We start from the raw sequence: 27,426 nt of genomic DNA on the forward strand, positions 1-27,426 counted from the left end.
TTTATTATTTATACTCTGCCCAACTGGCTGGGTTTTCCCAGCCACTCTATATCATATATGATATAGGCAGAATCCTAAGTTATTTTCCCTAATCTATTTTTAGAAGGTCTCTTACCTGTTTGAGACCCCAGTTACTTTAGGCATTTGGTAATTTTCCTTGCCCACTGCTATTTGGCAAAGGACCCCTGATAACTTCACTATTTCCATGTAATCTTAAAAAAAGAAAAAAGAAAAAAAAACAAGGATGGATTGCATCAGTGATAAGCATTGGCCTGTTCCACAAGCAGTATGCAACACACCCTTGTAGACATTATGAGTGTAGAAAGGAACATCTAATAGAATACTTTTCTGAAATTATCAAACCAGGATACAGCAGCAACATGCCAACATCTTAGTTACTACCCTGCTTGTCGCCACCCGCATTGTCCTCCAGCATTGTCAAGCTCCAAGAAATAAACTTCTATATTATAGCAATTCTCTTAGGGACAAGATTGCCTTGCCCTGTGTGCGATGAAGAAGCTCTGCTGAACCCTGTTGGATGGACTGCAATTAAAATGGAAAAGGCAGCTGCTGGACCAAGATATATTTGAACAATAGATTGCAAAGAATCGGGAGTCAAAAGTTTGACTTGGCCTTGTTCCTAAACGCATCGCATATACGCCTAAAGGAGTCCGCATGAGGTAATCTGTCAACAATATGCAGCTAATGATCCTGCTGATAGAAACTGAACTGAATTGAACCAGCTGTGAGGTTCAGGCTGCTCTGACAACTGAATGGGTGGGGCTAACACTTGCCACGCCCACTCGACCGTCCTCCCCCCTCTTCCTGTTTTCTGTTCTCTGGCGCAGGCGCGATGCGGCCCTTTAAACGTGCGCAAGGAGTTCCAGCAACCACATTCCCCTGCTGGTTGAATCCTTCCGCCTTGGCCCTGAGGGACTTTTTCTTCTGCTTTCTTTTGCTTCTGGAGCTCCCGGCGTAACTCAACGCACTTAGCTGCGCCGTTTGGATAGGGGTTCCTGCACGAGATAGGTCATTTTAGAGGAGCGCGGCGACATTTGGGGGAGGCTCCTTTCGTACCTGAGGAGAGTGGCGGAGGGAGACGCTTTGTTGTTGATGGCACAGCCTCAGCGGAGGGTATTGAGAAAGTCCAAGATGGCGGCGGCTGCCAGGCCGAGGGGACCCGGCAGGCCCTGAGTCCGGGAAGGGAGGGCTGTGAGAGCGGCACCGGGCCCGGAGAGGCACCAGGGAGACCCCGGAGAGGAGGCGGGAGCAAGGCTAAGGGGAGCGGCGACCCCGGGGAACCGCTACGGCCGAGCGGCCTAGTTAACCCTCTTCAGTCAGGCCTGCGGCTCAAGTGAGGGGGAGGGGCCGGGTATGGCCCCCTGAGGGGCCCCGGGAGGGAGGAGCGGGCGGGGGGCATGGAGTCCCGGGAGGAGCTGGGGGAGCAGACCGAGGCGGGAGACCAAGGCCCGGGAGACTGGGCGCCTCGCGAGGAGAAAGGGGAGCGAGGGGTGCGGGGTTCGAGGGCGGAGAGAGGCCCTTCAGGCGAGAGTTGGGAGCACGGGGATTGTGGGGAGCGTGGTCCCAGGTCAGAGAAGGCCGAGCGGGCTGCCAAGGGGGAGCGAGGGGCTCCCAGGGGCGACAAGGCTGAGCAAGGGGATGGGGGTCCCCGGGGAGATCGAGCTCTTCGGGCTCCCAGAGGGGCGGACCAGGCGGACCGGGGGCTGTGGGGGGCAGAGCAAGGCGAGTGGGTGGAGCGTGGCCCGGCCTGGGCAGGGGAAGCCGAACCCCCGTTGCCCCCGGAGGATTTCTTGCCGCCGCCCGAGTGTCCCGTCTTTGAGCCCAGCTGGGCTGAATTCAGCGACCCACTAGGTTACATTGCGAAAATCCGGCCCATCGCAGAGAAGAGCGGCATCTGCAAGATCCGCCCTCCTGCCGTAAGTATGGAATACTGTGGGCAAGGGGGCACGAGTTGGGGGGCGCCTGTGGATTTCGGAGTAGCCCGTGCCTGCCGGTGGGCATGCGGAATTTGGAGCAGCAGGTTCTTGGTGTGCGACAGGCAGGTGCTTCGAGCAGGTGAGGGCCGTTGGGCTAGTGTCTGCCAGTGAGCATGTGGAGTAGATTGAGTGGGAATTGTACTGGGGTGCTCCCCTTTCAGTGGGTGAGAGAGTTCAGTTTCAAGAAGCACCAGTGACAGGGCTTGGGTGTGGATAACATGACTTTAAGGATGTATGGGGCTGTTGTAGCTCCTGAAAGGAATTATTGAGAGCTGTCATAGTTATGGAAGGAGTAGAGTGTGGTGTGGAAGATGTATGGCCTTGGTGGGTTTGAAATATTTGGGTTCTTCTAGCAAGTCATAGCAGTGGGAGCCAACCCAGTGCCCAACAGAGGTTGTTGAACTCCAGTTCCCATCAGCACCAACCAGAGTGGCCTAAGATCAAGGATGATTGGAGTTGTAGTCCAACAATATCTGGAGATCACCACATTAGGTGTTTTTAGTCTTTGGGATGCTTGTCTTGGCATGATAATAAGAATGGATACGTAGCATCTGTGGATGCTAGAGGCAGTGATGCCCAGCATGCTGTTTGGGAGCTGAGCCATCTGCATTCACATTGGAGCATCACTTGTGACATAATCAGTGAATGGATGCTGAATAGATGAGCAAGTTGATGGAGTGATTGGCTTTGTTTGGAAGAATGTTGATTCTCTGTCTTCATAGTATTTGTATCAACCTCTGTCATATTTTTGTGGGCTTGGAAGAGGCTTCAGTTTCTGATTGAGTTGTCAAGATGTGGTGAAATGTGTGTTTTGATGTAGAGCTTGCTCTTTTGCAAAGTTGTAGAAGTTGTAGATTGGGTTATCTCCTGCTTCTATTACTTCATGATTATTTCTACATTATGGTGTCTCATGAATTTCTTAGTTTTTCCCTTGCTGGGCCTCAGCTGTAAACTGCACTACAGCTAACAGTTTCATTCAACAGTGATGAGGTTAAGCTTATATTATTGATTTGCATGTATGTTATTTAGTTCTTTCCCTGTTGTATTATTTTGATGCAGGGGAACTGGTCATAGCCTAAGATTTCAAACCCCAAAACAGAAATCATTTCTGTAATGTCCAAGTGATATAAACTTTGTCTAAGAAGCAGTAGAGGGAAAGGCTAGTAAGTATTATTAGAGCAATGCTGCTTTTCTAGCAGAGATTGTATCAAATGGAGCATTGCATAGAGTTTTGATTCTTCTGTGGGACCAGAAGAGATGGTGAAATGGAATTCAGGTAGGTGTGTCCCATCTGTTTTAGCATTTCTTGCCCTCTGGTCCCACTTAAGCTATTGAAACAACTCCACCCACCCTTCTTTCTCTTCTTCATTGAGAAGCTATTGTGGTTTTTAGTCTGTCCAGTGAATAGCTTTTTTGTAAAGGTAAAATGGAACATTTTGAACAAGTGGTTTGTTCCACATTTGTTTCTAGAGAGGTATATGCTGTAGTTCAAACTAGTCAGTGTCCTCCATATCAACTGTTTCTGCTGTAGTCAAGCTTGATGTAGGATGGGAACCTGGATAGTGTGAGTCTGGACAATGGTGCCTAAGAGTTGTCTTGTTAGCATGTTTGGTTTTCCTCTTCCATTTTTAGGTTTTGGAATTTTATGAGGCATTACTGTTTGATATCTTTGTTATGATTTTTTGTGTGTGCTAAAATTTAGTAGAATGTATGGCATTGTAGATCTGCTTTATTCCTTAAGCAAGCATTTCACTAGAAATCAGCAATGTGATAAAATGCCTTACAACTGAGAAAACAGGAATTTTCCAACTTAGCCTGCCTCTTAAGTTTGTTTTTTTTTTTTTTTTAGTTGAGTTATGCTGTTAGAAACCAATAAAATACTATTCTTTGCTGCCACAAGTCCAGGAAACAGCCCATATTTATATGAATCATATCGGAAAGAGGGGGGGGACACAAATCCTGGTGGCTGTTCAAGCTGATCGAAATTAAAATGTGTGACCATCAATTTGGCCCACTTTTCTTATGAGACCTGGAATCTCTCTGTCTCTGTCTGTCTGTCTGTCTCTCTCTCTCTCTCTCTCTCTCTCTCTCTCACACACACACACACACACACACACACTCCTTCACAGGCCTTCCCTTGTCTTTATGTCTGGCATTTGATGACCATAAGCAGTTGCCCCACCCTTGAAGTGCCTGTGTATCAGCATCAGCATAGTCCAGTTCCTGTATGTCTGGTGCCTTGGGGAAGAATATTGCTAATGGGTGAAAGAGACACGGATGATGTCCTGTGCTTCTATCTGTATAAATGGTCAAGATGAAGACATACACATGCGCACCACTTTACACTGCCTAATGCATTCATGCTTCACTAGGAGGCATCCATGTGGAAAGCTAGGCCTCTTTCATGTGTCAGCTGTGTCTCTGCTTGATCTCTCTTGTGTATGGGGGGCTGTTTTGTTGTTACATCAAGGGTATTCCCCCTTCTGCCAAAGTTTTCCTGTTTTTAATCTAACTATCATGCAGTCTAAGCTTAAAATCAAATGGGATCCTGTGAGACTACTTTCTGAGTTTCAAGGCACGTAGATATTTAGCTTAATCCTTGTTCATGGTGGTGTGTTGTGAGCAAAAGTACTGGAATCTCTTGCTGTTTAGATTTAAAAGATTTACATGTGTGCACACAGAGCATTGGGATCCTAACCACACCATCTTTCCCTCTCATTCTTAGGACTGGCAGCCTCCCTTTGCTGTGGAAGTGGATAACTTCCGGTTTACCCCACGAATACAGAGGCTCAATGAACTAGAGGTGAGTCTTGCAAGTGTAGAGACAGAGAACTGTAAGGTTCCTTGCACATTTTTGATAGAATGAATAGGCTAGCTAAGACAGATGCCGTGCCTTCTTGTTTTTTGGTACTGGAAAAGGTTATCAGGAGCAGCCTTTAATCAATTGCAGCAAAATTAATATAATTTGAGAAATATGAGAGCATCCTGGAGGATAATGAGAAATTGTGGGATTTCTGGGTTTAATGGCTGTCAATTTTGTATGTAGTATATTTGTTTGTATTGTAGTAATTGTATTACAATTTATTTTAAGGGTTTCCCCACATCTTCATTGCTTTAATTAGAGTATCTGTGATTCTCTGCTCTTGTTCTTTCTTCTCTTGTACTTTTCAAACGATTTATGTGCATAAGGTACTGGCAAGATGGTACAATCCTATACATGTCTACTCAGAAGAAAGCCCCACTGAATTCAGTGAGTCTTTCTCCCACTTAAATGTGTATAGGATTGCAGCTTGAGTTGTACTTGGTGAAATAAGTGAACATTCTGAGGCTGCAATCCTAAATGTACTTGTTAAGCCCTGTTGGAGGCACTGAGAATTACTTACATAGGATTGTGCTGTAGGGAGTTAAGGTGTGAGATGGTGACCTAGCACTCTAGCTTCCTTTTTGGAGTGAAGTAGTCAAAGTTTAAAGTCTTAGCTATATAGATGAGAAAAGTTGAAATATTACTATAGTGCACATGTCTAAGCCCAGTTCAATGAGTGTGTCTGCTATCTACAAAACTGATTTCATCATGGCACCATGAAAATATGTTAGAGGTCAGTAATTGGTGATTGAAAGCTTCCATGATTAGTCGGAAACTAATGTAAGTCATTGATATGAGAAAAGCTGACTGCAGTTTGTCATGTCCCTATTGCCAGGCACAGACCAGAGTGAAGCTGAACTATTTAGACCAGATTGCAAAGTTTTGGGAAATCCAAGGTTCTGCACTGAAAATCCCCAATGTAGAGAGGCGAATCCTTGACTTGTACAGCCTCAGCAAAGTAAGTTGGAAACTAAATTCCTCCATTGAAAATAAGCTATTCCTTAAAAACAGAGATGGGAGATAATATGTAAAGTTTAAAAGGGATGGTAGAATGGATGGATTTCATTACTGGTTTGGTGAAGGGACTGCCAGGGCTCAGCCTTGGGTTGCTGTGGATCGTGATTTGGAGACAGGGATAGGAAAAACCAAGTATGATACTGGAATATGCATTCCTTTTGTGTATGATTGTGTGAAATTAGCCAAGCTTGGGAGGAATAGTATTTCTCAATATTTTTGTATTCCAGATTGTGATGGAGGAAGGTGGATATGAAGCCATCTGCAAGGATCGGCGGTGGGCACGAGTGGCTCAACGCCTTTCCTATCCATCGGGGAAGAACATTGGATCCCTTCTTCGCTCCCACTATGAGCGCATAATCTACCCTTATGAAATGTACCAGTCCGGTGCCAACCTGGTGGTGAGTAGCAGATCTCTTAAAACCTCATTGCGCTTGCCATTTCCTTCTTATTTTAGATGCTTATAGGAAAGATTGGAACCTCATGAATGCATTCCCCTTGGGAACTATTCTGTTCTGGAAAATGATTTTTTTGTAGGCAGGAAGGCAGAGATTTGAGCTGCACAAAGATGTCATGTGCTCCCTTGTGTTAGTCTCTTGCTCTTGTGGGAGAGCTGGATTAAGCACTTGCTATCTGATTCCTAGTGATGGGGTCGGTGTAGTCATTAGGTCTGTTTGGTGCTAATTCTACTCTCCCCCAGCAGTGCAATACCCATCCATTTGACAACGAAGAGAAAGACAAGGAGTATAAGCCACACAGCATCCCATTGCGCCAATCGGTTCAGCCATCCAAGTTCAACAGCTATGGGCGCCGGGCCAAGCGTCTGCAGCAGGAGGTGAGTATAAGACACACCTTCAGCCCTAATTACAATTTTTGTTCTGGGTTGGGCCAGTCACTAACTCCCAGGGCTGTTACACACATGTATCTCCCTGACTCTGCAGAAAGCCTTGTTTCTTCCTAGACCTGCTGGGGTGCATCCCTCCCACATAAAGAAGTCTTGTCCTCACAGGTCTTAAAGACTGGAAATGTTTGTCTTTGGCTCTTCTGGGACAAAGCATTGCTTTTGGAAGGAACAAGCTCAGTGATTTTAAATTTCTATGGCAGGAAGAGAAAGGAATGGTGATAAGACCAAGTAGATGAGAGTTTACAAACGTGGGTGTTCTTTTCTATAGAAGGGATATTGCCTCACATTTTTGTGTGCGTGCTTCATCTTTATGAGCTAACAATATAGGTTTAAGCCTTAGTCAGCTGAGAACCACTAAAGGTTTATTGGAATGTAGTTTTGGGTTTTTTAAAAAAAATGTTTTTGTTTTTTGTTGTTGGTTGGTTGGTTTTAAGAAAGCAAAATCTTGCTATTCTTGTACCTGTATAGTACAGTATGTGTAAATGTTGAATCTAGTTGTTTAGAGCACGTTCAAGGGACAGGTGTGTTTATGCATTTTTATTAATTAAAATACATAAGCTGCTTTGCAGCAGCTTCTTTGAAAGTGGCATGCAATAAAATAACTAAAATATGATAAAGATTCAATAAGAGAACAGCAGACACCATGTCATTAAGAGTTGGATAAAAATATGCTGGTTTGTGGAGTGCAGATTATTCCAAGATGAAGGCCTGTCTAAAGAGGCTGTCTTTCAGTAGAGGGAAGGGGTAGAGCAGACTCACAAGAGAGAGCATTCCAGAGTATGGGTGCTGCAACTTGAGGGAGCCCTGTCCTGCATAGCCACTTGCTATCCTTTTTTCCAGAGGTAGGGAAAACTCATAGGTGAAAAACCATATTACCCCAGTGGGAAGTTGTCAGCTGCATTCCAGTAGCGGGTGGGGGGGGCACCAGCCCCAAAAGTGGATGGAGCCAGACCACACAGTCATATTCAAACAGACACACATGAAAAGCTATTTCCCATGGAAACAGAGATGTATGTTTAATTCTTAGTAAATCTGCTCTAGTTTCACAATTTCTAGTTTGTTTTTAAAAGTGTAAAAAAAAGTTCTTCAAAACCCTTTATCCTGACTGCAAAAAGCACACAAAAAACAAAAAATACCCTATAATACCAGACGAAGAATGCAGAAAACCTCAATGCATCGCTAAACTTCAGGCCCTGCTTTGCAGCTATTCAAAGCCTCATTTCATGCATTCAGTTGCAGTATGTACAGATGCTTTTTGCATATTTGCCAGGAACACAAGACTACCTCTTGGCTGATCTTCTTACAAAGAAAGGATCTGCGTTTGCACACTTTGCACAACACCAAAGCATTTTCCCCTCTCAGCCATTCCCTGCTGAACAGCTGATAGGTGGGAGTGGAACTAGCGAGCCTGAAGGAGTTCCACTGAGTTCTGTATCTGGTTCAGAAGTTGGGAGTTCCCCGTCCCTGCTTTAGGCAGTGGTGGAACATGGAGCAAGACCTTTCTGCCATATCTCAGCGGGTGAGCAGGATCATGAAGAGCAAACAACATTTTGGATGTCCTTGGCCCAACCTTTTAAGAACTTCTCTCAGGGTTGGCAGGGACATGAGTCTTGTGGTTAATAGTGTGCAATTGGAGTGTAGCCTCATATATTTCATTTTCAGTTATAAAATGAAAGACACAACCGATAATAGTAAAGGGGTTGGGAGTTCTTCATCTTTAGGAGCATGGAAATTTATTGGGGTATGTCTCGCAAACAAGGTTAAATCTTTGGCATGAATTAATCTGAAATAACCTCATGATTCCATGGTCTTCATCATGAATATGGATTAGAATCCCCACTTTGTCTGTTTACAGTGAAAGGATAGCTCAGAACCCACATTTTCCTACTCTCAAAACTCTGAAAGAACTAGGGTGACAGCATGGTTTAAAGGTGTGAAGGGCTAGCTAATCTATATTAAGGTGCCTTGGGTGTCTATAGAGGATGAGGGGTGGTGGTAAGAATTAAAATTTCAGGATTATTTCTCCCTTCCCACGTTTTAAGCTTTGCTGTGTTGCTGAATAGTTCCCCTCTTGATTCCCCATCAGTAAAATGAGCCAAAAATAGTTTTCCTCCCCTTTTCTTCTTGCCCCTTCCCCCACCATGACTACCCTGAAATTCTTGAGGAATTCCAGGGGAGAGTAAAGCCTAACCAGTTGTAGCTCCATTGTAGCAGATGGCTTTCAGTTGTAAGGCACCTTAATTCCTTTGATTTCTAGATGTTCAAGAAAAAGAAGTCGTAGACCAGACAACCATCTCCTTCATTACAATCCAGTACTACTCCCTTCATTAAAATTCCTGCAGCCCTGTTGTTGATCCCTACTCCCCACTCATTTTGTCGCCCTCCTACAGGAATCCGAATCGTGCCTTGAGCCTCCCAGCGCCCCAGCTCTGTTACCTGAGCGAGCGCCTCAAGCATGGGTACAGTTCCTGTTCTGTCCATCTCTCCTGCCTCTCTCTTACTCTTACTTATCCTGCTTCATGGCTGGAAGTCCATAGACCACATAAAATGAGAAATACAGCCTAAGGAGACTAAATCTCCCATAATACACTCTTGACTTTTGTTTATGTTGCAGTATGGCATGTTTCACATCAGGGATGTATGTAATCAAGAATTCCGTTGCACAATGTGAGGTTCTGCTCCAGGAGCTCAGTCACAGCTTAGCACTATCCTTGCATTATCCAGTTCTCCCTATGCAACAGTTCTTCTCCCCAGTCTATCTTCTACTGTTGCTTTCCTTTGCTGCTTGTTTCTTTGAGTGTTTGTGACACCGTTTAAGGCTGGTAACCTTATATAGTTATCCCCTTTCTAATTACACCTTCCTTGCAGCCAGAGCCAACAGAGGAAGACATTGAGAAGAATCCAGAACTGAAGAAACTGCAGATTTATGGTGCTGGGCCTAAAATGCTTGGTTTGGGGCTTGTGGCAAAGGACAAGAATATGCGCAAGAAAGGTGGGAATTGTGAGCTAGCCCTGCATTTGAAAAGCCGGAGGCAGAGTCGGCCCTCTCCATTCCTAAGGTTTTTTCTCCCCAAATATAGACAAGGAGATGCCTGAGTGCCCACCAACAGTGATAGTGAAAGAGGAGGCCCCTGTTCCGGAGACTAAGCTGGAGCCCGCATCACCCCGACGCTATGCAAACATGAAGGAGGAGCTGAGGCACAGTCCAGAACCTTGCACCAAGATGACAATGCGCCTGCGTCGCAACCACAACACTCAGTTTGTAAGTGGAATCTTCTGTGTTTGCTACTCATTAGTCAGGTCCCTCCATTTGCCCCTCTATATCCTGCCTTTGCATTAAGTATCCTTTGTTGGCGGAGGAGGGCATCTAGAGTGGGTTACCTCCTCTCTCTTGTTCAAGGTCTCAGGATCTCATTTTCCTTTTTATCTGTGATGGGATGGATCAAGACTGACTAATAGATGCTGGTTGCAGGGAGATCACAGTCACACTTTGCCTGCTTGTATTCAGTAGCTGAATCACCGTCCTGTACCTTCCTTTGGAACATGCAGTGATGGCTGCTTTCAAAGAAACACCATTGATAGGGTTTAGCAGACACATGTTCTTGATTCTTATATGAGTGCTTAGGGTTTGCTCCATTTTCTTCCAGATTGAGTCTTTTGTTTGTCGTATCTGTGCACGGGGAGATGAGGATGACAAGCTCTTGTTATGTGATGGCTGTGATGACAACTACCACATCTTCTGCCTATTGCCCCCCTTACCTGAAATTCCAAAAGGCGTCTGGAGGTGTCCTAAATGTGTCATGGCGGTAAGGGGTCCCTTTCTGCCTCGTGATAGCAGGCACAGTGGAACATTTCTTGCACGTCTAGATGTGAAGATGCCTGATCTAAACGGGTCTGGTTTTGATTAAAAAATAATTATGAATCTACTGCTAACCTGATCATCATTGGTAATTTGGTGGGAGGGGGCAGTGGCCATGTCTGAATCCTTTTACTTATTTTTTTCTGTCTTTGTTCTTCCATAGGAATGCAAGCGCCCCCCAGAGGCTTTTGGGTTTGAGCAGGCCACTCGAGAGTACACACTACAGAGCTTTGGCGAGATGGCAGATTCTTTCAAGGCAGACTATTTCAATATGCCTGTCCATGTGAGTCACAGTACCCTCACTGTAGGCTAGGCCATGGGCTAGTAGGACCAACTTATTTCTGGGAAGGTTGTGGAATATGCTGGGTGCTGGAAGCAGGGAACACAGTATCATGTTCTTTTGCAGATTGTGCCATGCAGTTTCTAGTGTCTTGAGTTTAAAAATGTGGGGTCTGTATTCTTGACTTCTTCCTCTGCTTCTTTTCCCAGATGGTGCCAACAGAGCTGGTGGAAAAGGAGTTCTGGCGCTTAGTAAACAGCATTGAAGAAGATGTAACAGTGGAGTATGGGGCTGATATCCATTCCAAGGAATTTGGAAGTGGCTTCCCCATCAATGATGGCAAAAGGCAGCTCTCTCCAGAGGAAGCGGTGTGTACCCTATTGAAGGCAGACGTCCTCTTGCCTACATATCTTCAGCCCCTCACCCTTTGTAACTTGAGGCTTACATTGTACTACTAGCCTTACCCTCTTCCTTAGCTCTCTACATGTGATTGCAGGAGTATGCAGCTAGCGGCTGGAACCTCAATGTGATGCCAGTGCTGAAGCAATCGGTGCTATGCCACATAAATGCTGATATTTCGGGCATGAAGGTTCCATGGCTCTACGTGGGCATGGTGTTCTCTGCTTTCTGCTGGCACATCGAGGATCATTGGAGTTATTCTATTAACTACCTCCACTGGTAAGACGTGGGGAGGGGAGGGGAGGGGCCATGGAGGCTGGATTTGTTGTCGAGTGCAAGGCTTCTCTAAAGGCAGCCCAAGTGGGAAGTAAGAAAGTCACTATTACAAAGAGTAAAAATTTAAAAATCACAAATAAGGGTGAAGGAATATTTTATGTTATTTTTATTAACTCTAAATAGAAAGACAGATGAAAGAGAAAACAGTGAACACAAGTCCGCTTTCATGGCACTTTGCATGGAATTTAGAGGACCCCAGAAAGAATTCTGCTATAATGGAGCTCACATTATATAGTCTTTAAATAATAAGCCTTTAAGATAAGCAGTGCAGCGAGCACGCTTTCTTTTGTTGCTCCGTCAGTTTTCCTCTCTTTTTCTGACTTCCTTCACTACCACCTGTTTTTGAACCTTGATGTGAACCAGTTTGGGAGACAAAATTTGTCTGAAATAAAATTTGCCTCTTTCTATACACTTCAGTAACCATATGTCTTGAGGGGGCATTTTGAGGCTGCAAATCAGTGGATGCTCAGGCTGCCTTCTCCCGTATTTTAGGGATAGCTGAAAGCAGCACTTCCTGACTCAATTTCTTTTTCAGGGGTGAGCCCAAAACCTGGTATGGGGTCCCATCATTTGCTGCTGAACATCTGGAAGATGTCATGAAGAAGCTGACCCCAGAACTGTTTGAGAGTCAACCAGACTTGTTGCACCAGTTGGTGACGCTCATGAACCCCAACACACTCATGGCTCATGGGGTCCCAGTGAGTAATCTATCTGTCTAAGTAGCATGTATGTGTGTCTCCCTTGCACTGCCCTGTTCTCATTGCTTCCCCCTGTATGCTTCTGCAGGTTGTCCGAACCAACCAGTGTGCTGGAGAGTTTGTCATTACCTTCCCTAGAGCCTACCACAGTGGTTTCAACCAGGGCTATAACTTTGCTGAAGCAGTAAACTTCTGTACTGCTGACTGGGTGAGTCATATTTCTGCATTTTTAGAATATTTTTCTTGTAAGAAAGAGTGTGGTGGGCTACCAAAGCAGGACTTCAGGGTGATGAACGTGGGTTGCAGTTTATGACTGTGGCGTATGTAAGGTTCACCTGACAATCCTGGGAGCCAGAGATCCTCAGTTGTATTGACGAATGGACTTCTTTCTTTTTCTTCTTAGTTGCCAGCTGGTCGCCAGTGCATTGAGCACTACCGCCGCCTCCGTCGATATTGTGTGTTCTCACATGAGGAGCTTATCTGTAAGATGGCTGCTTGCCCTGAGAAGCTGGACCTGAACTTGGCAGCTGCTGTGCACAAAGAGATGTTTATTCTGGTGCAAGAGGAGCGCAAATTGCGCAAGGCTCTTCTTGACAAGGTGCAGGGAAATATGATGGGTATATGATGCAGGGTCAGGGAACAATTGTATGATAGCTGTGGATGCCTGAGCAGTTGATCATTGTTTCTTCCCACCCCAGGGTATCACGGAGGCAGAGCGGGAGGCCTTTGAGCTGCTCCCAGATGATGAGCGCCAATGTGACAAGTGCAAGACAACATGCTTCTTGTCAGCACTAGCTTGCTATGATTGTCCAGATTGTCTTGTCTGCCTCTACCACATCAATGACCTCTGCAAGTGCCCCAGCAGCAAGCAGTACCTCAGGTGGGCAGAAAGAAGTAGACTGCTTTGTTTGTTCATTTAAATGCATTTATAAACAAATTTAGGCTTCTAAAAAGCTCTAAGCAGTGCGTAACCAAAAACCAAAACAAAAAATTACATAAAAGCAACAAAACATCAGTTTAAAAGCACATGAAAAGAAGAAATCAGGTAATTTAACCAGCCAGAGCAAAAAGACATGTAAATGCAAGACATGTAAATGAGTTATTTTGAACAAGTTCTTTGTCTCCACCCCTTATTTGTATTTGTTTCCCTACATCTGGCTAACTTGCCCTTTCAGTGCTGAAGGCCTGAACTAGGTGATTTGAGTATTATAGCATTGGAAACATGTGACACTGCTTTTTTTAAAAAAGCAGCTAAGATCTTAAGACTGTTTTCTTAGTGTCACTTTAGAGGAGAGGTGCTGAGTTGGACACAGGGAAATGTATGGTTTATGACTCCTGAAGTGTTACTAGGCTCAGCTTCTATATAGGTGAAATCGTCATGACTGTCACACTTCATTCAAAAACAAAATTAACATAAGCAGCCATCTGTCTAGCACACAAAATTGACAACAGTCACAACTGTTCTAGGAGTGATGTGTTTACCTCAGTAGTCCACACGGCAGCATCTTGGTACCCTGACTCAGATGTTGGGGTTGGGAGACACCCTGGGAAAAAGGGGTGGGTGGGCTTGGGAAACTTGTTGAGAACATTGCAAGATAATGGCACATCTGTGCCTGCCTAACATTTCAGGATTGCATGTGGAAGTTTGGAGGATACCTTATTACTATGTTAAGAGTGCTCTGAAGTGCTCCTATAAACCTATTGTTTGTAAAAAGGTTGCAGAATAGGAATGCTGAAGGTTTCACTTTTTCAGAGATGCTAACTTGGAAGTGATAAGCAGTAGCCATTAGTAGTAATAATAATAATTTATAATAATAATTTATTATTTATACCCCACCCATCTGGCTGAATTTCCCCAGCCACTTTAGTAACTACGACACAGTGAAAGTGATGGGAAGATTGACACTAAAATAAATGTAAGTGCGTTCAAAGTCTTAAAAAGATGGTGTGTTGCTTTGTGAGAGGAGAAAATAATAGTTTCAGTACAGGTTGTTAGGTATGATTTGAGGGTTGATGAATGGACTTTTGTGGGCTTTGCTCTGATTTTGAGATCAGACTGATCCCTTCTTTTTTTCTCCTCCATTCAGGTATCGGTACACTCTGGATGAGCTCCCAGCCATGTTACACAAGCTGAAGGTTCGAGCTGAGTGCTTTGACATGTGGGCCAACAAGGTTCGAATTGCTTTGGAAGTTGAAGATGGACGCAAAAGAAGTAAGTGACCTTGGGCTTCTTATTTCTTAAGGCACTGGTGTCTTCTAACGAATAAGGTTAATTTCTGTGGTCTCAGTGGGGACGTGTGCAATTATCCCCCAAGGCCCTGCATACAGGCTGAGGTATGATGTGAGCAGAAAGTATGCACCCTTGTTGTAAGCATTAGGGCTTCCTTTTGTTAAGCAGAATGTGAGAAAAGCTGTGACAAGTGGGACACGGTAGTAGGAACTCAAACATAAAATTCAGAATGAGAGTGATGGAGCTGGGAATCAGGTAATGTGTCACTCACTGATTGAGAGACAAGACTCCCACAATCATTGGAAAGCTTTTGGCAACTCATGGGCTTTTTTCTGACCTGGGTTCCTGAGGTTGATAGCAGGAGGTGTAGCTGAAGAGGTGTAATTGGCTCTGAACTTTATGGAGTGTGTCTGCTTTTGCAGCCTTGGAGGAATTGCGTGCCCTAGAGTCCGAGGCGCGTGAGAGGAAGTTCCCTGAGAATGAGCTCCTTCATCGACTCAAAAGCTGCTTGAGTGAAGCAGAGAAGTGTGTCTCAGAGGCCCTGGGTCTGATAAGCAGCCAAGAAACTGGGTGAGTGAAGACTGCAGATAATGAGTTTTATATACAACAATATAAAGTGTGGATGGCATAGTCTTGCATCCAGCTTTATATGTCCATTGGGCTGAGGCAGTCCGTTTTCCAGGATGCCTCTTCTGCAGGGACACTCTTCTTTGTTTTCATCGTACGGTATTGGTGAGGGGGCTGTTTTCTTCAGTAGTTTTCTGTGGGATCAAGTTTTGTTGTATTTCTCTCTTTATAGCTGCTAAGTGCATTCTGTCCTTTTTCCTGCTTGCTCTTACAGGGAACCATCAGTCCATATGACAGTGGAAGAATTACGTGTTTTCCTAGAGCAAATGAGCAACTTGCCTTGTGTCATGCACCAAATCAAAGAAGTCCAGGTGGGATAATTGGTGGTGTATTGTGGCCCCTGCCACAACTGGAGATACATTGTGCTCCACTGGGAACACTGATGACTGGTGTTGCTTTCTAGGTGAAACATTGAGTGACTGTAAAGGAATCTGTCTGACTTGATGATGTGTATCATATTCTAGGGTGTGTTGGAGAAGGTGGAAGCTTTCCAAGCTGAGGTTCAGGAAGCTCTACAGGATCTCCCAGGCAACTCCCCAGAGCTGCACAGACTGCTGGCTCAGGGAACATGCCTAGGGGTGGAGGTGCCAGAGATGGAGCTACTGGAGAGACAGGTGCAACAGGCTGTCTGGCTGGAGGAGGTCAAGCAGACTCTGCGTTCACCCCAAGATAAAGTCACTCTATCTGTTATGAGAGCACTCATCACCTCTGGTTGTGGGGTTGCACCTAGCCTTGCTGTGGACAAAGCCATGGCTGAACTACAGGAGTTACTCACTATTGCCCAGCGTTGGGAGGAAAAAGCCCAGATGTGCCTGGAGGCCAGGTGAGGTTTAAGCACCATTGTTGACAGGGAAGAGTTCAGATGCCTGGGTATCCACAGCTCTTGTTGGGAGGGTTCACCTCAACAGAACTTAGTTATTTGTGTATGTGCCAAAACATGCCCATGAAAATCCTTGTCTGATGACTTCCCTCCCCATCACTTGCAGGCAGAAGCACCCACCAGCTACACTAGAGGCCATCATCAAAGAGGCAGAGAACATCCCAGTGCACCTGCCCAATATCCTGTCACTCAAGGAGGCTCTTTCTAAGGCACAGGCTTGGATTGCTGATGTTGAGGAGATCCAGGTGTGCTGTAGCCCTGAGGATTTGGGTAACTTTGCTGTAAAGGCCCCAGAATCACACAGTAACCTCTTCAATATGTACTATAACCTCTTTACAGAATGGGGATCATTATCCTTGCCTGGATGACCTGGAGGGGCTTGTAGCTGTGGGTAGGGATTTGCCGGTGCGTCTGGAGGAACTGCGTCACTTAGAAGTGCAAGTGGCTACTGCACATTCCTGGCGGGAAAAGGCTTCCAAAACCTTCCTCAAAAAGAATTCCTGTTACACGTTACTTGAGGTTAGTGATGGCGTTGTGCATGTGAGATGGGTGGATGCCATTCTAGGGCCTGACCTCTTGAATCAAAGGCTTCATCCCTCGCCTCTTTCTCCCAGGTGCTGTGCCCATGTGCTGATGCCGACTCGGACAGTGTCAAACGCACCAAGTGGCAGCGGGAGAAGGAACCAGGCCTATACAAATCTGATACAGAAAGTCTGGGCCTCTCAGCACAAGACCTCAGGGACCCTGGCTCCGTTGTGAGTGGCTGGCTTGAGAGGGCTGTTTGTATTATGAATGGGATCTGGGGCCTTTTCTCCTATGAGAGGTGTTGGTTCTGAACTGGCCCCAGGTTGGCAGGATTGTTTCTCATACCTTCACCTGCAATGGTGATGGATTTGATTTGATCTAATATTTCTGAGCTCAAAGCAGCTCACAGTCATCACAATAGCATTAAAAAACAACAGACACTGCAATCACTATACTATCAAACACAGTAACACATGAATAAAGCAAACAACAAATTCTTCAAAATGATTGATACAATTCAATAAAATCATAGCAATGCTTTAGATATTGCTGAGGTCCATATTCAAAATTTAATGATTCTGAAAGCAAGTAGGACTGCATTGCTATTGAAATATAAAAATTGATATGGTGGACGTGCTTTTGTAGATGAGTACTGAAGAATCTGGGAAATGGGTAGCATGTCTGGATTTCTGCTAATAATAATAATAATAATAATAAATTTTATTTATATCCCGCCCTCCCCAGCCGAAGCCGGGCTCAGGGCGGCTAACAACAATAACTTGCTTTAGTTCAGAGATGGGGTAGCTGTAACCTTCCAGCTCCTATAAATGCCCAACCAGATAGTGCAGCAACATCTGGAGGACCACAGATTTCCCATCACTAATCTAGTAGCACCTTGTTTGGAGAAGGGGAAATTAGGTTCTAGTGAGGAGAATGGGATTCTGCTTAAGTTTTTACTTCTGTGTAATCACGACTATGTAACCTTGTGCCAGCAGATCTTGGCCTTCAAAGAAGGCGAGCAGAAGGAGAAAGCGGGGATCCTACGCCTACGTCAGTCAAATGCCCAGAAGCCTGTGCCATCAACGCACAGTCCTCCTGGGGGCCAGTACTGTGTATGTTCCCAGCCTCCAAGCCCTGCTATGCTGCAGTGTGAACTGTGTCAGGACTGGTTCCACACCACCTGTGTGGCTTGGCCCCGCCTTGGCAACCCCCGCCCCTCTCCTGCATGGTGGGAATGGGAAGCAAAATTCCTCTGCCCACTCTGCCAGCGCTCTCGCCGGCCCCGCCTGGAGACGATCCTGGCTCTGCTTGTAGCCCTGCAAAAGCTTCCTGTGCGACTGCCTGAGGGAGAAGCTCTACAGTGCTTGACAGAGCGAGCCATTACATGGCAGGACCGTGCCCGCCAGCTCCTAGCCTCCTCAGATGTAGCAGCTGCCTTGGAGCGTCTGGCGGGGCTGCGGCAGCGACTGGTTGGAGATTCGGCCAAGGAGGCAGGTGCTCTCAAAGAGAGCAGCTGTAATGAACAGACCAAGGTAAGTGAGTACAGGGCGAGATGGGTTGGTTTTTAGTGCTAACTAGTCAAGTCTGGATTGGGAGCGTAAGTGTGGTGCATGTAGGTCTTTCATATAGGTGTGTTTGCTTTCCAGTGGCAGAATGTTCTTATTTTGTAGAAACGTCAGCTTAGCAATAACAATAAAAAGTAAATGTATAGATTTTCTGTCCAAATAGGTATCTAAATGAGACTGATGGTTATAACTCACATGTTCCATTGTAGAAAGAGCAGTGAAATCTTCGTACAGTTGTGCAGTCAGTGGATGGTGGGTGTTCATCCTTCCAGCCTTTGCAATAAGGAACTTCTTTTGTTGTACATTTGTTAGTGCCCACGCCTACTGGCAGAATTCTGAATACACTTTACTGTATTTGGGGCCTTCGAAGAATTTGGTAATTTTGGCTTAAAAAAAAATGTAAATTACAAAAAGATACTGTAGGGAGGGAGATAAGGAGGAACAATAATCTTTCTTTTTTACAAAAAGAAGTGCTGGAACCATTAATATGCAACAGAATGGAACCACTTGGAAAAATACAATTCTTTTCCAGCTTCTGAATCTTAAATCTTTTCATCTGTTCTGGAAACCAAATAATTATTTGATTCAGATCAATATGTGAAATTCATCTCCCACCCCTATTGCTTGGCCTTCATCTCCCTTGCCACACTGCTATAATAACAGGAGGAGCCACTGCTGCCAGAATTTTCCTGCATCTAGCCCTTATACACCCCTGCCTGCCCACTTCCTGTTATTAATGTGCAGTTGTCCTATCGCCAAACACTGTGTGTTATTTTGCCCCACGTCCATCACCCATTGGTTCTTCAGGCCACTGTCTAGTTTGTCCCACTTGGTTTTAGCCACCCTCTTTCTGGACCACCACCTCCAGCATTCTTCTCTCTCTCCCTCACTTAGTATGCAGCAGAGAGAGCCTTAAGCACTGGAAAGTTCATTCAGTGTCCTTTTCTGCTTTTCTTGATTAGTCCCTTGCCTCAATTCCTAGTTTTCTCTGCATTTCTGCAAGCCTTTTTCTCCTGACACTTTCTACAGGTCTCTCATTGTATTGCCTATTATGAACCCCCCTTTCCGCAGCTGTTTCATGTCCTGGGACCTCCTCACAGTCCTCAGACTGTGTGTGAGATTTCAGCCTCACCCAAACCTACCACTTTCTTCCCTCAAAAGCTGGTTTGCCAACTGCTTTGTTCCTTAAACAGCTGAGCATTCCAATCCATCACCCCAGTTTAGCCACTCTGTCTCTCAAAGGTTTGAACATGACAAAGTGTGATGTAATATACATCTTTTGAATTGCCTTGCCTTGACAACCATGATCTCAAGTGAATCTCTCTGCAGAGCTACATTAGTTCCTATGCAGAAACTGCATTTGTGACTTGGAAGTCCATTTCATCACACATCTTTTTTCCTCAACCAGGTTTCCTTGGAGAACGGAGACTCCACAGCTCCAGAAAAGAATGGCTCCTGTGCCTCAGGTATTTCTCTAGTAAAGCCCTTATTTTGCCAGCTTCCCTACTTAGAATTTAGGAAGTTTGTAGTTGAGTGTTCCACTTATTTTTAGGCACCTTTGGTGTCTGCCTGGTTTAGCAATTCTTTGGGAAATTAGTCCTAGCCCTGTTGTGCAGCAGAGGATTCTAGCTGTCTCTTCTCCTCAGTTGCCTTTCTGCCCCTCTCACAGACCTGGAGACGCTCTGCTCTTACCTGCCACGGCTGCAGGGCCCTGTACTGGAGGTGACAGATGCCATTCGCCTACCCCTGGAGGAGCTGCTAATGGAGGGAGATCTTCTGGAGGTGACGCTAGATGAGAGCCAGAGCATTTGGCGCCTGCTGCAGGCTGCTTCTGCTCCCCAGCTCGACAAATTCCACCAACTGCTAGATGTAAGTGACCATGCTTTCCCCCCCTCTGGGGGCATATTCTAATTATCATCAGAAATCCTGATCTGATTCCTTATTTGTTGGGACTTCTTTCACTAGCCATGAATTCATTATGGCCTCCTTCATCACAGGAGTGTTGGAGGAGGACTCGTGGATGTGGCATTTGTCAGTGAATTAGGAATAGATTCATACCTCAAGGGACTCTTATCAAAGCTGGAGTCGCTCATGAACTGAGCAGCTGACTGTTATTCTTTTTTAAAAAAAATTGTTACATTTGTATCCTGCCTTTCAAATAAAGGTGCTCTGCTAACATCAATAAACAAAAATACAATGAAATACCTTGGGGAACCTTTAAAAATGTCATATTTGTTGTGTCTTTAAAGTACAGCAACATTCTTTGTTTTCCTAACATGGCTTCTTTTATCCAACCTGCTCTCTAGCAGAGAGCAGATCTAGAATCCAGAAAAGCTGAAGGCGGTTTATTAGAAAAAGTGGTAGACTTCAGGTGTAGAATAAGTGCGCCTGTAGTTGCATTACCTGTGTGAAGGGGCCTGAGGAAGGGCTTATCATGCAGGTCAGTGCAGAGGGGTTGAGTCATAAGTTAACAGCATTGTAGAAGCAACTGATTACTATGTAGGCATTAGAATTACCTGCACAGGATTATCTTGGAATTAGCTTTGAATCCATCCTTTTTCTTTTTCTTCCTTTTTGCATTTTGCAGTAACTGCAGCAATTGTGATATTCTCTGGAAGTCACACAGGGGCAGAATTGGAGCACCCTGGTCTTTCTGTATATGGCATCAAGGAAATCAACCCTGCCCATTGTTGTACTTTGTACATTTCTCACATTTTCCCAATATTGGGTTTCTGAATACAGTGGTGCCTCGCAAGACGAAAAGAATCCGTTCCGCGAGTCTCTTCGTCTTGCGGTTTTTTCGTCTTGCAAAGCAAGCCCATTAGCGGCTTAGCGGATTAGCGCAATTAGCGGCTTAGCGGGCTTAGTGGATCAGCTGATAAGCGGCTTAGCGGCTTGGGAAAAAGGGGGGGGAGGAGAAAAAAAACGCAGGAACTCGCAAGACATTTTCGTCTTGCGAAGCAAGCCCATAGGAAATTTGTTTTGCGAAGCACCTCCAAAATGGAAAACCCCTTCGTCTAGTGGGTTTTCCGGCTTGCGAGGCATTCGTCTTGCGGGGCACCACTGTAGTTTGAATACTTTTGCAAAGCCTTGTGTGAGTTGGCTGCAGCAACTTCGCAGGCACAGATGAGTGCCCTCATGACAGATCTGTATCTGTGGTGTAAAAAAAATGAAATTAAGCCAAAGCTTGCAGTAAAAGGTAAAGGGACCCCTGACCATTAGGTCCAGTCATGACCGACTCTGGGGTTACAGCGCTCATCTCGCTTTATTGGCCAAGGGAGCCGGCATACAGCTTCCGGGTCATGTGGCCAGTATGACTAAGCCGCTTATGGCGAACCAGAGCAATGCACAGAAACACCATTTACCTTCCCGCCGGAGCGGTACCTATTTATCTACTTGCCCTTTGCCGTGCTTTGAAACTGCTAGGTTGGCAGGAGCAGGGACCGAGCAACAGGAGCTCACCCCGTCGTGGAGATTCGAACCGCCAACCTTCTGATCGGCAAGTCCTAGGCTCTGTGGTTTAACCCACAGCGCCACCCGTGTCCCTAAGCTTGCAGTAGGCTAGGATATTACACTGTGTATCTGTAAGAGGCATAAACTATGTAATAACCCCACATAAGCATCAGAAAAAACAGGATTTGTCAGCCCCTGCTTTCTTGTTTGTTCCTTTTCAGCTGGAGCAAGCAGAGCGGCGTGGCACCCGTGGGAGAGGCCGAGACTCTGAGCGAAGGCGGAAGCGGAAGACAGAGCGCGGCGACTACCCACCCTTGCCCAAGGAGGAATTAGAGCCAAAGAAGATCCGGGGGGCAGACCCAGCGCTGCCTCAGGGTGGGGCTCCCCCTGCAGCAGGCACAGATTGCAGCCACAATGGAGTTGGGGTAAATGTGGAATGGGGCATGTTCTGAGCTAGTAGTGGGGCACTCAGGGGTTTGGTGTTTGGTTTTTTTAAGTCAGGCGAATAGTTAATGTGTAGTAACTGTCTTCCTTTTTCCTAGCAGTTGTGACGGCTACATGATGCCTGGATTTCCCCTTCCTGGACTATACTGCACTGCAAGGGACTCTGGCAGCCCCATGTCACCCTGTTGGTTTGACTAGCACTCTGCATGGGGGGGAGGCACCTAGTCCCAGAAGCTGGAGGCTACAACCTCCCCCACCCGGACTCAGCACTGGCCCTGCACCAAACTATTTTCAGATGATGTAATATTTCATTTTCTTCTTTTCCTCCTTTTGTATTGTTGATACCTCGGCAGGGGGAGGCATTGCAGGGGTCACCATGGGCACCAAATGCAGGACCCACCAGTTCCCTTTGGTGGAAGCAGCAGGGTGCACCCTGTTGCTGTAAGGACTAGAGCCTTGCAGAGACCTGTTGTGGGTGGCGATAGCAGTGTGTGCTGGGAAAATCCCCAGCTCCTTGCTTCTGGCAGTAAAAGGAGTCAGGTGCCCTCTTAAGGGCAGTGCCCTGCTCCTCGTACCAGCATTCCCTAGATACAACAGGGGCAGCGCCTCCTGTTGCACAGAGGGGCAGCTCTCCCCAAACACCCTTATCTTCCTCCTGGTACCTGTTGGGTTTTATAGGAACTGGGGTAACCACTTTGTTCTTTAGGGTGGTGGACGGGGCAAGGAATCTTCCCGTTCCACTCCAGCCTCTACTCCACCCTGACCTTCCTACCCCAAATCATGGGCCCCATGCTGCCTCAGGCTCTGACACTAAAGTCCTTTTGTCTTTCTCTTTTTAGTGTTTTTCCTTTTTTCCAGCAGGGGAGGGTGGGCTGTTGAGGGTAGGGAGGGGTGTGTTATTTTATTGTATTATGATTTTTTATTATTATTAAACTTTGGAGGTTAATGAACTTACTTGGATTTTGGGGGTGAGCGCCACCTCATCCGCCAGGGGTGCTTTTAGCAGTTGTCATGTAAAATGTAGGCATGCACAGGTCTAGTGACTGCTCCTGTCTTGTAACTTCCTGCTATGTAGGAGGGTGGCTGGGCAGCACTGAGAAGCCCTGATTAGCTGCTTTCTCCTTTTGAAATTCTGAGTTCTGGCACCCTAGTTTTCAGTAAAAAATAGTGTGATATGATTCTTCCAGGTGCCTAATAGTCACTGTAGAGCCAGAGTGGGGAACCTGCAGCCCAAGGGCCGTATGTAGCTGTCAGCCTAATCCCATACTGCTGGTGATGGTGGGGAACCTACCAGAAGAGGAGAAGGAGGGGGGGGCGGAAAATTCCACAATTGATCAGTTCAGTCCTGTGGCAAATGTAATCTGTCCCTTTCCGTAGCAGTCCACTCTCTAGGGAGAAGTGGGTGACAGGAAAATAGAGAAAAAGGTTGCCCACTTTTGGCAGCAGCCTGGCCCATCATTGGCACATGGTTCCTGACAGAAAGTTTCCCATACTCTAGCTGTAGCAAGCCCTGCTCTCCCTCCAGTAGTGAATTGCACATCACCAAGAAAAGAGAGTCCTTTAGGCCAAACCTACATACGTTGCCAATAAGACACAAAGAAGGAATTTGAGGGGCAAATTGTTATGGCTCTGAAAATGAATATTTAAAACTTTTTTTAATACTTCAGAAGCCCTGCCACCCCCCAAAAAGCCCAGAGAAGTAGAAGGAGCAGTAGATGACAGAACAAAGACAGAAAGAGTCAGGTTAATAGATTTCTCTGTGTCAGATGATCTTTGAGACTTAACAGCGAGTGCACCTGAAAAGCTATGTTAAAGAGAGGTGAGAAAGGATGATATTTCAGAACTGAATTGTCAAATAAAAAATTAACATCAGCTGGGCTGGGCTGCATGGCACTTTAACCAAGGCATTTTTCCTCCAATATTAAATCATTGATATTTTGTGTAAAACAGGAAAATTAATTTTTTCCTTTTTTTGGAGAGGAGCTGAAGGCAGGCAGTGGAATAACAGGGTTTTTAAACATCCAGGAAATTAGAAAGGCATTTCCCCAGGTAAACTGGTAGAAAGCATTATTTAAGACTAAGATACTTAAGTCTACATAGGACTGGCCTTCTTGGTGATGAATCAATATGGAGGAAGTCTTGCCTCCTTAACATCTCTGGAATTCAGTGTCTCGAACCCTGAGCTAAGACCAATCAGCATTAGATGCTTGGGATTCCAGAATGCTTTTGACTGTCCCTCCCCATAGCTTCGTAGGAAAGCTTTGCTGTGAGAGATGAGAGGAAGAATTTTCCCATGGACCAGTAACTGGCTATAAAGCAGGGAGAAGCAAAGGGTAGATGTGATTGAGTAGTTTTCACAATGGAGAAGAGCAGCCAGTAGTGTTTTAAGTGTCCCTCTTAGAATTGATGCTATGTAATATTTTTAATCAAACTATAGGCAGGGAATAGTAAGTAGCCAAGTTCTGCAAATAACACCAACTTGTTCAAAATGGTGAAATTCCAAGGAGTCAGGGCAAAGCTTCAAAAGGGGCCTCCACAGAGGTGTATACTATTTTATGCTATGTGTAACTACCCTACACAATGTGCTTTTAGTTGTTATAATAATAGCACCAAGCTTTGATGGCTTTTAAAAAGGATTACATAAATGTGTGGAGGGCAGAGCTATTGCTACCCATCAACAATAGAAGCTTAATGGAAATTACATGTGCCAAAACACCAGATTTTTTTGGCGGGGGGGGGGGAATGGTAAGATGGCTATTGTTTCCAGCAGCTTCTGCAAAACACAATGTTGAACTAGATGGGGCTTGATCCATCAGGGAGACCTTTGGTTCTTGAGCTGGATACATGTCCTTCTGGAGCCTTTGTAGCACCATTGCTAGGTTTTCCCCCTTACCCTTCTTCCTTGGTCCAGCACTTGAAGGTGGGGCTGCAGGGGTGTAGGCAGAACCCTCCTACAACTGAGGCATAAGGCAGTTCCCCTACCTTGGGGAGGAGGAGTCTGCACACACAGAACATGTAAAAGGGTGTCTTTCCTGCTGTAGGCAAAACAGAAAAGCTGGAGAACTCCAATCATCTGAATAACCTGCAGTCCAAAGCCTGCTACTGCATTTCAGTTCAACAAGCATTTTATACAGGACTCAAAAAAAATAATAATAAGCAAAAGTAGCCTTGTCTTATAAGAAAAATTCCAAACTTCACATTAGAGCAACAACTTAACCCAACCAAACTCTCACAAAATTGTTATCCAGAACGCTCTCATCAGGCTAGATGGCAAGCAAAGCAGGGGGCTGCAGGGGGGACTGTGGGCGTCAGCATTTGTCAGTCTTATGGTGGCATGTAGAAGGAGGTGGCAGACATTAAAATGAGAGACTTGAGCCTGATGACTTGTTCCCCCAGACTATTAAGAGGAAATGAGAGCCCAGTCAATCCACCAAGGATTGCAAAAGGCATAAATTCACCCATTCTGCTGGTGACCAACAGTGTTTGCGGGAACCATTGCCAAGGCAAAGAACCGTATGATCTAGCTGAGATTCCTTCATTGGAGGGGGTTGGACTAGATGACTTTGGGAACGCTCCCAATGCAACAGTTCCATGATTCAATGAGGTTTTGATGATTAAGCGGTATATAAAGCACATTAAATAAAATTCTATAGTTGCAGGTTTCAGGTTGCATCTGTGGCTGCTGGGAGAAAAGGCACACATGATGGATGAAACCTGCAAATTACCTAGCAGTGTTTCATTTGAATGTCTGCTACATCCTCCCACATTCCATCTTACGATTCTGACTAAATGTAGTCTCCACGGTTTCAGCACTAGCCAATTCTCCCCTCCCTGCTTTTGTTTACCTGAAGAAGCATTCTAAAGAATTTGAAACCTTTATAACATTTTGGTTCACTTAATAAAAGTATTTTCCTAAGTTGGATATTGAAATATACAGAGCAATTGGTCTTCCCACTCATGCAAATTAACTGTATTTGCTTATTTGGCCAGAGACCAGACAAAACCTAGGATAGATCTGTCTGTTGATTACTTCCCTTCAAGGGTAAGGGTCAGTTTTATACCTGTGTTGTAGCCAAGGTAAAAGTCAGCTTAATAACATGTTTTTTATCCTTCTCTGGTGTTGACCCCTCCCATTCTCGGTAGGTCTTTGATCTAACTGGATGGGGCATTACAACTACATTTTAAATATAATTTTAGGATCACTGTGCAGGAATGTTGTTACTTTCAGAAATTCACCATGGCCCTCTGCATTTTGTTTAGAAAATAAACTGGCATTTTTATTCTCTGCAGTCTGCTCCTGTAACAGAGGGATAATAAACCACGAGGTTAATGTTGAAGGAAGCCCCACCATTTTCCTATCACAGTAGGAAAAACAGTTTGTCATGTTAGCGGGGGGTGGGGGGTGGTAGGTGGGTGGGAGTGAATGAGCATTGTAAAAAATAGACTCTAAAACCAAAGCCCCTGGAATCTGCACTGGTCATATATCTACAGCTGTGGGAAAAGCCAGTGAGCCTTGGTCCTGCAAAACCTTGGAATTAGCCTGGACACACAACACAACACACACGATTAGCATCAGTGCTGTCCCCTCAGTTTCAGGAGGAGAGAGGTTTCCCCCGTCTCTGTATCCACCCATCTCTTACAAAGAGTCCCTTGGAATGTCATTCTCTCACGCCAGAGAACGTGGGTTCAAATCCTCTCCCCGCTCTTTCCCCTCCCATGAAGCTCAACTCCGAGGAGGGGAATGGTGGCCTGTCCATAGCTTGGAGCGGTGGTGGTGCTGGCGGCGGCGGCTACTGCTGTTGTTGATGCTGCTGCTTCTTTGGGAGTGCTGGGGACTACTTCTGGTCCAGTTCAGAGAGTGCTGGGTGGCTCTGTACCAGCTGCTTTGCTGTTCCGAGTCCCACAAACTAGGTCCAGTGTGGGACTGGCGGCCGCTCCGACTACGCCGTGTATCCTGGCCTTTGTTGAGCTGTCGCCAGTAGCTCTCGCAAATGCCAAGAGCAGGGGCCTCCTGGGTGATGGCCCCCTCCAGCAAGGCATGTGGAAGTACGTGCAAACGAAGACGGCGCAGTGTGTGGCGGAATCTGTTCTCTGTGCCTATGCACTGGTAGAGTCCACCATCAGCCGGTGTCACTGGGCCTAAAAGCACACCCTGGGGCGTGCGCAGCAACACACGATCACGGGGCAGCTGCAAAGGGCAGAAGAAAGTGAGGTAACTGAAGGGATTTAAATTTTCTCTTTAGAAATTGCACTCTGTCCGTAAATTCCTGCATCAGTTAGTGTAACTGCAGTTTTTGTGAGCTAAGTAAAAGCTGCTCCCAACATTCCTCATGTCAGAGATGCTATCAGACT

The 27,426-nt window shown here is 45.7% G+C and overlaps 2 protein-coding genes across 11 annotated transcripts in view; one reads left to right on the forward strand and one right to left on the reverse strand.

Moving 5' to 3' along the window:
- The first annotated feature begins 901 nt into the window (after positions 1–901).
- KDM5C (lysine demethylase 5C) lies at positions 902–26,357 on the forward strand. 7 transcript variants are annotated; one of them, XM_082204419.1, is made up of 28 exons: positions 902–1,937; positions 4,723–4,800; positions 5,696–5,818; positions 6,105–6,275; positions 6,575–6,709; positions 9,169–9,237; positions 9,647–9,770; positions 9,859–10,040; positions 10,426–10,584; positions 10,801–10,920; positions 11,127–11,285; positions 11,414–11,595; positions 12,188–12,350; positions 12,439–12,558; positions 12,754–12,948; positions 13,049–13,230; positions 14,438–14,562; positions 15,003–15,150; positions 15,422–15,518; positions 15,672–16,030; positions 16,194–16,332; positions 16,427–16,606; positions 16,702–16,842; positions 17,605–18,144; positions 19,586–19,643; positions 19,847–20,046; positions 21,852–22,055; positions 22,173–26,357. In XM_082204419.1, the coding sequence occupies exons 1-28, from the start codon at positions 1,419–1,421 to the stop codon at positions 22,179–22,181; spliced, it is 4,881 nt and encodes a 1,626-aa protein (XP_082060545.1). In that variant the 5' UTR covers positions 902–1,418; the 3' UTR covers positions 22,182–26,357. The 7 variants fall into 7 exon arrangements, with proteins under 7 accessions (XP_082060545.1, XP_082060547.1, XP_082060549.1 ...); XM_082204420.1 differs by having other exon boundaries at positions 903–1,937; positions 17,608–18,144; XM_082204424.1 differs by having other exon boundaries at positions 903–1,937; positions 6,578–6,709; positions 17,608–18,144.
- LOC309521712 (semaphorin-3F-like) overlaps positions 25,182–27,426 on the reverse strand; it is a 32,810-nt gene continuing 30,565 nt past the window's right edge. For all 4 annotated transcript variants that reach the window (XM_082204426.1, XM_082204428.1, XM_082204427.1 and 1 more), the window contains exon 18: positions 25,182–27,262. In XM_082204426.1, coding sequence (XP_082060552.1) covers positions 26,798–27,262 — 465 coding nt within the window. In that variant the 3' untranslated portion in view covers positions 25,182–26,797. The remainder of the gene's footprint in view (positions 27,263–27,426) is intronic.

The sequence above is a fragment of the Podarcis vaucheri genome (genome assembly GCF_965113315.1).
Source record: "Podarcis vaucheri genome assembly, chromosome: 17".
Taxonomy (NCBI): Eukaryota; Metazoa; Chordata; class Lepidosauria; order Squamata; family Lacertidae; genus Podarcis; species Podarcis vaucheri.

What these genes read in the sequence shown, in the direction of transcription:
- KDM5C (XM_082204419.1), top strand. Translation starts at nt 1,419, where the DNA reads ATGGAGTCCCGGGAGGAGCTGGGGGAGCAGACCGAGGCGGGAGACCAA. An exon ending in GTCCTAAATGTGTCATGGCG is followed by an intron (nt 10,585 to 10,800) that starts GTAAGGGGTCCC and finishes GTTCTTCCATAG; the next exon opens with GAATGCAAGCGCCCCCCAGA. An exon ending in GCAAGGCTCTTCTTGACAAG is followed by an intron (nt 12,949 to 13,048) that starts GTGCAGGGAAAT and finishes TTCCCACCCCAG; the next exon opens with GGTATCACGGAGGCAGAGCG.